At 47.2% G+C, this 8,707-nt stretch overlaps 1 protein-coding gene across 1 annotated transcript in view; it reads right to left on the bottom strand.

Moving 5' to 3' along the window:
* Nucleotides 1-781: 781 nt before the first annotated feature.
* Nucleotides 782-8,707, bottom strand: part of socs7 (suppressor of cytokine signaling 7) — an 8,795-nt gene continuing 869 nt past the window's right edge. The window contains exons 2-11 of the mRNA XM_076138472.1: nt 7,329-8,642; nt 6,558-6,625; nt 6,065-6,169; nt 4,855-4,986; nt 4,610-4,755; nt 4,149-4,317; nt 3,213-3,341; nt 2,316-2,451; nt 1,704-1,847; nt 782-1,080 (exon numbers count right to left, since the gene is read on the bottom strand). Coding sequence (XP_075994587.1) covers nt 1,727-1,847; nt 2,316-2,451; nt 3,213-3,341; nt 4,149-4,317; nt 4,610-4,755; nt 4,855-4,986; nt 6,065-6,169; nt 6,558-6,625; nt 7,329-8,642 — 2,320 coding nt within the window. The 3' untranslated portion in view covers nt 782-1,080; nt 1,704-1,726. The remainder of the gene's footprint in view (nt 1,081-1,703; nt 1,848-2,315; nt 2,452-3,212; nt 3,342-4,148; nt 4,318-4,609; nt 4,756-4,854; nt 4,987-6,064; nt 6,170-6,557; nt 6,626-7,328; nt 8,643-8,707) is intronic.

Genomic DNA, 8,707 nt, shown 5'->3' on the forward strand with positions numbered 1-8,707 from the left:
TGAGGGTGGAGGATGAGGATGCTGAAGAAGCTTCTTCCCGGGCAATGTAGAGAGAAAAGAGATGCATAATTTAAGTGGGATATTAATTCTCTTCTCTCTCTTGTACGCTCTCTGCCTCCCTCTCTTCTCTCTTCCTTCTCTCTCTCTCTTCCATCCATCATTTTTACTCCCTCTCCCTCTCCCTCTCTCTCTCAGGGTTCAGAGGCCAGTCCACTTTGGAGGGTGACGTGGAAAACGCGTCTATCCTCATCCCTGCCCATAGCTTTCCAGCAGGTGACGCAGATCATTTCAAGTGTTCTGTCTAATCCCGTAAAGAAAGCCCGGGCTCTCTTCTGTACGACCTCAAAGCTGTTCAACATTTCCTCACATGACACTTAATGCTTGCCAGATAAATTCCAAACCATTTTCGTGGGTTTCCATAACTACCTACCTTATATCCAGGATAGCAGCCTCAATGCTGGAGGTAAACATTGATCGTAACACTCACAGTAGGTGAGCTGGAAAAGGTACAAATGCAGCTCATTTCTATGGTAACCTTGCTGCTAAGTCATGGCCTTGAGGTAGTTATCTTGTTCCCTCTCTCGGCCACGCCTTATTTTTATTTAATTTATATTTAATGTATTCACCACAGGATGTCACCTCTCCTTATAAAGAGCACAACTCACTTCTTATACTGAAGGCCTCTTTTAATCCAAAAGCCCTCATTTCACAAAATAGAAGGAGAAAACAAACAAGGAAACGAAGCAAACAGTAGTTGTACAAACGAACCAAGTGCATCGACTTTAAAAGTCCAGTTCAACAGGAACAGGAAATATCTGTTTGCCTGTTATCGTCCAAATGTCACACGCTCCTTCTCTTCCATTACTCCAGTGATGCTCAGTCACCCTCAGCATCTGTAGTTATGACAACAGTTTTCCAGACATCAAGCCGCCCACACTTTCCAACACTTCTTCATTGGTCAGATTCAACAGAAGGGCGGGTCCATCCAACTGCCACTGGATGCACAGAATTCCAGGGACTCTGATTGGCTGATGCTGGAAGACAGTCAGGCCAGAAGACATCAGTCCATCACACATAAACCTGGGGACATAAATGTCATCAGATATGTCAAATACATATCAACAAGAAAATCACATTTTGTGTCAAAGTTCACCATAAAAACTCACAATCATTGTTTAACTTGAAACTTGAAATTAGCATCAACATTTGCAAACAACACTAAAGAAAGCAGATCGCTGCACTACAATCACAGTAAACGGTAAATGTTCTGATGCAGGTTCAGCCAACTTGCAAGGAGCCAACTTGCACATCAGGAGCAGTTTAACGTTTAGCGTCTTGCCCCACAACACTCAGGCTTTCGAGGAGGAGATCGGAATCGAACCAGCAACCTTCTACCATCCTTTGCCATGTCAACCCAATTCTGTTGCTGCTGTCAGTTCTAGGTGAACAATGTGAATTATTATAATTTCAGTGTTCTTCACCTGATTGTCCTTAAATCCACTTCTGATTGACTTCCTTGCCTTCATTTTGTAAATCAGAGACATGTCAAATCTTGGTAGACGTGTCAACATAAACACAAGTAAACAAAACACATATTCCTTGAACAGCAAAAGTGCAGAGATGATATTAGAACCCAGATGTTAATCAACAAGGTGGCCATGAGGGAAACATGCGTGATGTTGATGAATGAGAATCAAACTTACTTGGGCTGAGGAGGTCTTTGCTGCTATGTGTGAGACTGTGCCTCTTGCTCCACCCCTGGACCTGGGTGGATGCTTTTGATTGACATGTACATCTCCTCCTCGGGGTCGTAGTAATAAAACTTACTCAGGTAGGAGATCAAGGGTCTGACAGGAGACACACAAGGAAGAAACATCCAATACAACGTCATGTATAACTTATCCAGATACTGAGCTGGAAGCTTGCAGAACCCAGCCTCTGTATGTCATCTCCTGTCCTATCTCCCTGCGCTTTCTGATGCTATCCCATCTGTCACATGTTGCACCTAATTGGATCTCTGCCAGGTGTTGACACCATCTGCACATATTCACCAGAAAAAATCCACTACATCTCCACTCAGCCGCCTTAACCAAGACGTGAAGGGGCCAATGTGGACGGTGACAGTGCATGCAAAGAAACATAAACAAGTACATAAAGAGTGGATAGGCGAGGAGACATTACATGATTTGGACTTTATGACTGCAGGAATCTGGTTCAGTGTTGGGTATTTGAACTTGGCTCAGGATTTGACCTTGACCTGGATTTCAGCAGGTGGACACATAAAGGAGTGAATGCACAGCAGCAGGAGCAGATACCTGGGCAGAGGAAGCTCCTGGATGTGGTCAATTCTAACTATTTGCCGGATGCAGAAGCGACAGAGATGCTGCAGTGACTTCACGTTGCTGAAGCGGGACACAGGATACAGCAGCTGCACTGGGGTCGGAGGAAGCCCTAAGAAAAGACACACACACACACACACACACACACACACAATGCTGCTTTTCACAATCATTCTGTGACTTGCCATTGTTTGCTTGCTGGCAGATAAAAGCAAAATGTCTCTCAGGACAGATCAATGGTTGCAGATCACATATGAACCTAACAACAGCAACTACAGCTAATTCAGTTAAAGAGATGCATTGACAACTTCACAAAAATCTATGATATCACCTAGAAGATACTATAGGATAGAGATCCACAACAACATACAGAGGGTTCAGGGTCAAAGGTCAGAGGTGTACTCTTTGTGAGGCAACAGTGAACATATGTAACCTGTCTGTCTGCCTGTAGGAGAACTAGAAATATTTACACAATGAGACAACTCATATAGAAAAATGAGAGATAGATGTAAATTTGCTGAAAATGATATCAGTTTTGTAAAATTGCTGGTGTCACTTTAACATAGAATCAAACCAGGAGGAGGGAGATTCTCACTCTCTCTCTCTCCCCCTCTCTCTCTCTCTCTCTCTCTCTCTCTCTCTCCAGATATTTTATGTAAACATTGGTTCACAGACCATATGCACACTTGGGTACGTGTTCATAGGTCGTTAGGAGAAACATGCTAACATTCTCCCAGTCATAAATGATGCACAGGTTGAATGCAGACAAACAGTGAGACACACTCGTCCTCCTCCCTCCGTCTCACTTAATGGCACTTCATATCCATTTTTGATGTAGTCGGGCTGTATGTGAATGTCTGACCTATAGTTTACCTGGGACTCTGGAGCGGAGGAAGTACAGGAATTTGCCGTTCTTGGAGTGCATGATAGCTCGCTCGATGAACTCCACCACCGAATGACAGCGATCCTCGAATTTTGGGTGACACCACAAGCTGAACGTCCCTGGAGACAAAAACAAACTGCAGTCTGAGGACATTTTCACCAGAATCAGAGTCAGAATCAGAATCATACTTCAGAGACAAAAGACCTGAAAGTCATGAACTTTTGTTTAATGTCTGGAGTTTCAAACATAAAAAACCTGCAAACAAAACTGAGGCCTTGCTCTATTGTTCAATTATGAAGGACTGAAGGCAGTAGCTCAGTGGGTACAGCTTCCGCTTGGGAACCGGAGGGTAGCTGGTTCGAGTCCCTGCCGAGGTGCCCCTGAGCAAGGCACCGAACCCTCAATTGCTCCCCCCTCTGCGAAGGGTCGTAATGTAAGTCGCTTTGGATAAAAGCGTCTGCCAAATGATCGTAATGTAATGAATCAAATTGGATCCTGTGACAATCAAGCCAGGAAGAATATTCTAGATCAAAGTGAGGATACATTTTATAGAATTGTTTCCTTTTTCTATTTAGTTTCTAACATTTACTTCAATCAAAAAGAAAATGGAGAATTGTTCCATTCTTCTTCTGTTGCGATGTTCTTCAGTTCAGGTTTCCTTTGCAGTGAACAGAACCAGACGCTCCAGTAGAATGGTCATTGTTTTCACTCACACTGCGGATTCCGTTTTTGCAAGCACTGCCATTAAAACTAAAAACATGGATGGACTTAACAGCATTCCATGATATGCAGAACATACATGATGTACTGCTTAAGTGCAGAGTATGAGGAGGTGAGGAGCTACATGTAGAGGTGCCAGAGTGAATTCCATCATCTGGGTCTAACTGCGATAGTGCTCCTTGTGTGTGTGTGTGTGTGTGTCTTACCCCTGTAGTGCTCCATGCGTGTGTGGTGTGTGACTCCCTGCGACCTGAAGCTGAGGCTGAGGATGTAGCGAGGGTCCGAACTGTCCCGAACCAGGAAGGAGCCATCAGGTTTGCCCTTCAGCTTCATCTCTGCGTCCTCCCAGTTCATTGGACCCCAGTACCAGCCGCACTTGCAGTCACACACACACACACACACACACACACACACACACACACACACACACACACACACACACACACACACACAGGACTCTAGGTTAGCGACTGTGATCCATAAAATGAACTGGACAACATAGTGTGCTTCTTCAGCATTGCAGCTAAAAACGTCTCTTTCACAGCAGCAACTCTTAAGTTCCAAAATAAAAAAACCAATCCAAGCTGTATATGAAGTAGAGGGGCGCTGACACGGCCCGTATGGATGGATGGGGACGAATTTAGATCAGAATGTAAAAGTGTGTTACCTTCTCCAGCTCTCTCAGACTGGCGGTGAAGTTGCTGGCCTCAGAGCGCCGCAGGGCACACAGCATGGGGGGCGGGGCTTGTCTGACAGGGGGCGGAGCATCGAATGGTGATGGGTTTGAATGAGGGAGTGCTCGGAGGAAGGCGTCTAAAAGAGACAAATATAAAATAAATGTCGGTTAAGATGCAAAAACAGACATTTCACGCTACACACACACACACACACACCCACTCCATCACTGCTTACCGTTGAGGCTGAGGCTGTGCTGGATGGTGGCATGGGAGGGAGGAGGCGGAGGGAGGGGAAGGGGGAGGGACTGCAGGGAAGCGCCCACAACACTGACGAGGAAAGGGCCAGGCTGAGGGGTGGCGATGTCATCTGAGGGAGCAAGGAAGGAGGGAAGGGGGAGTGGGAGAAGGAGAAGGAGGACCCAATGAAAGACAGGTTCTGAGGGACAGAGGACCAGGAGGAGGAAGGAAGTGTGGAATCAGCTGTGCAGGGTTTCTACAACCATCAAACGTTCAGGAAACGTTTGGTAAAGTCAGGAGGAGGAGATGTTTTGTGATTCTCACAATAACTGATTTCACAAACGTCCTGAGCCGTCACCAGAATGCAGACAAATGTAGCTTTAATAGGGCCGGCTAATCTGCTGAGAGATCAAATAATTCTGTATAAACATGTTGAAGACCCAGGATGAGCAGACTGCTGCTGTGAGTCACTGCACTTCATCACTTCACCTCATCAGAGAGTTCTACTGTCACTGCCACAAATATCAAACACAGAAGTTCCAAACACAGAAGTTGTGTGTCCATGTATCCATTTGTGGTTCCTTTAGTGTCTCTACACGTCTGATCTGCACTAGAGAGAGGGGTCCCTTTGCTCTTTGTATTACTCAGTTTGTTTTGTCTAGATTTGTCTTCTGTTTTTTCAAAAAGTTGCCAAATAATCCTGGATCTGGATGCAGATGACCACCAAAATTCAACGGGTTCTTCCCGGGACCATGTCCAACCTGCACAACAAGGTCTTAACTGTCTAAGAAACCCTGCTAACAAACACACAAACACAGATGAAAACAGATAAAATAGGAAACAAACATGTCGCAAAAATACCAGACAAAGGAGCAAAAACCTTTCTGAACATGTGGACTTATTTTCATGCAGCTCAAACTGCATTATCATTGAGTCCCTGTGTTCTTTGCCGCTGACCTTTCAGAGTATTTCAAATCAGATTATAAGAGATTCTGAACATCATCTGGTCTGGTGGGAATCTCCACAACGCTTAAACAGCATTTAACCTGGACAGCAACATCATGTGGCGTCTCTGAATGTGGTTTATAACCCCAAACATGACAATGAGGTCTGGAGTTTACAGAGAGAGAGAGAGAGAGAGAGACAGAGAGAGAGAGAGAGAGATAGAGATAGAGAGAGACAGAGAGGGAGGAAAGAGAGACAAGTACCTAACAGACTGAGACTCCGGCGTGGTGGAGGAGGAGGAGTGGGCGGGTGTGGCGTGTTTATCCCTCTTTGTGAAATATCCACGTCCACCAGAGAAACAGTCTCACCTGACGCCGCCAATTAAGCAAAGGAGAGAAAAGGAAGGAAAAAAGGGAAAGGAAGGAAAAATGCAGTGACAGTAAAAGTGAACCGGTACTCACAACATTGAATGATTTTTGGGAAAATTGCATTTTCATGAAAGTCAGATTCACAGGTGTGACGGTTAAGCGCCCAGTGTTCCAAAGGTTTCTACACCCTGGAAACAGATTTATGCTCAGAGCCCGAGAGACCCCTTGAGTCCATCCAGTGGACACTCAACGTCAGAGATCTAAACCAACTTCAGGGGAAAGTAGATGTTCTCAGGTCACCCGTGTGCATGGATGTGACTCACTCATCATTTAAAGCCCTGGAGCCTCTGTGGCTGTGATGGTTTGAAAGCAAAGCCACAGCTCTTACCCGTGAAAGCAGACAGGGAGGCAGGAGCAAAGGCACTGTGGGCCCTGGTCAGTCTGGGCTGGCTGTGGCTGCAGGAGGAAGGCAAAGCGACATAAGAGTTTGGGGGGAGGGAGGGTTAAAATGCAGAGCAGAAGAATTAGAAGCTCAGAAAATCAGATTTGAGTGTGTGAGGGTCTGCAGTTTCACTCTGGAAGTCAAGAACAGTGGGGGGAAATGAGAGGAGAGATGGAACATGTGACTACAAAGGGTTTGTGGTGTTTGCCAGACACCACAAACCAACAACAAAAACAGAACAACTGACATTTTGAACCTTGTCTATCCACTCAAGCCCATCAGACATGGCACTGGGTTTTTGATTTTTATATTGAAATATAAATTATCTCTTTGAACAGAGAAAAAAACTGGATGGTTAATCAGACCCCCAGGTACCCAGAAAGACCACATCCCAGACTGTCCACTGGGTGGCGCTGTAGCACAGAGTAATATTAGAAGGGATTGGAATTAGGTAGTGACTGTCCTTATCCCGACGCATGAAAGCTGCTGCCCCCTGTGTAAATGTTGTATTTGTCCTTCTGGGAGCTGTGGGACTCACATTTTTGTGACTATAATTTTCTTGTGTGACTTTGAAAACACATTTAGTGGATGCAAGGAAAGTCAACGCGACCTGGAAGGTGTTGTAAACAGATATCTCCATTTCTGGGGACAAGATGCAGGTCTGGTTGATTTTGGTCTCAAAGGAACCTCATACATACATGACTCATGTCTGCTCACCTGTCTGCTTCCTGCTCAGGAGCCGCACTGCTCACCATGTCCATCAGACTCCCAGCAGAGGAGAGGGAGCAGGCCACCGAGGGTCTCTTATCCAGGAGGTGACTGGAGCCACTGCAGCTTTTAGTCCGGAACAATTTACTCAGACGGATCTTTAAGGAACTCTTTCTGGACTTCCCAGGAACTTTAAGCATCTTATCGCCACATCCTGCCCGGCCTGTGGGAGTTCGTGGCGCGCTGGCACACTGCTCCGGGCGCCTCCTAGGTGTCGACGCCTGGTTCAGGTTTGGACTTGTGGCCCGGGGGGAGCTCTGCACCGGTGTAGGTGACGATAACTTTGCCTGAGCCATAATTTCTAAATCTACAGGGCTTACCTGCAAGACATGGCGAGACAAACTCCGGTGGAGGCTGCACACCTGCGCATCAAGGTGCACCGCCACCGCTTCAGCCTCCTGATGCATCCCCTCCACCTGCCTCCTCAGCTCAGCTTGGAAACTACCAAAGGAGAACGCCCCGGACATTTTCTGAACGATCTCCCTTTTCCTGTGAAACAACAAGGCGCTGCGTCCATTCTCATCATTGGCTTCGTCCTCTGGGCACTCGTGCAAACCAAGCCCGGCAACATCTGCATTCCCCAGCCCTTCCAGCACCAGCAGGGCATCGCTGGTCTCTGTCGGATCATCGCAGGGCTCCATCGCCCCTCCAATTGGCCCGTGTGCCCCCTGACACGAACACTGCAGCTCCCGGGTTTTAAACAGCATCTTGGGCACTGCGCCGACCCCCAGCTCCCCAAACCTCTGGGCCAACTCAAACACAGCCCCCTCCTCATCCCTGTTGCCACAGCCCCATTTAGAGTCAGTGAGAGGGCTCAATCTGTCCGACAACAGAGGCCACTCAGGCGTGGCGGTGATGAGCCGGTGCCGGCGGCAAAGATCGCCAGCTTCCTGCATGTCCGTGGATACTGTGCCTGGAGGATGCGGCCCCCAGGTCTTGTCCAGGAGGTTCTGCTGGGCCACATCTCCCGGACTCAGCATGTTGGTATTGACAGCCAGGCCAGATAAGCCAGAGCCCAGGCTGTGATCCAAGCACATAGAATCCCTCGCCGGTTCCAAAATCGATTCTTCGTCACACATTATATTGGGGAACACCAGCAGCTGTGGTCGTAGGCCAGGGCTGGGAGAGAACTCCAAGCTCTGGGCCTCCTTTGGGCTCTGGGGTGGAGGAGGCGTGGACAGCGGGGCTCGGCTCAACATCACTCCTGTGTCAGGTGCGGTCGTCCCTTCGCCGCTCGCCTGGGCTTTGTTAAGATGAGATGAGATAAAACTTTATTCACCCCGAAGAAAATGATGGTGCCATCAAACAATACAAACTAATGACATACT

Source organism: Genypterus blacodes, unplaced genomic scaffold, assembly GCF_046128005.1.
Source record: "Genypterus blacodes isolate CSIRO-AG114 ecotype Tasmania unplaced genomic scaffold, CSIRO-AGI_Gbla_v1 ptg000370l_1, whole genome shotgun sequence".
NCBI classification, from domain to species: domain Eukaryota; kingdom Metazoa; phylum Chordata; class Actinopteri; order Ophidiiformes; family Ophidiidae; genus Genypterus; species Genypterus blacodes.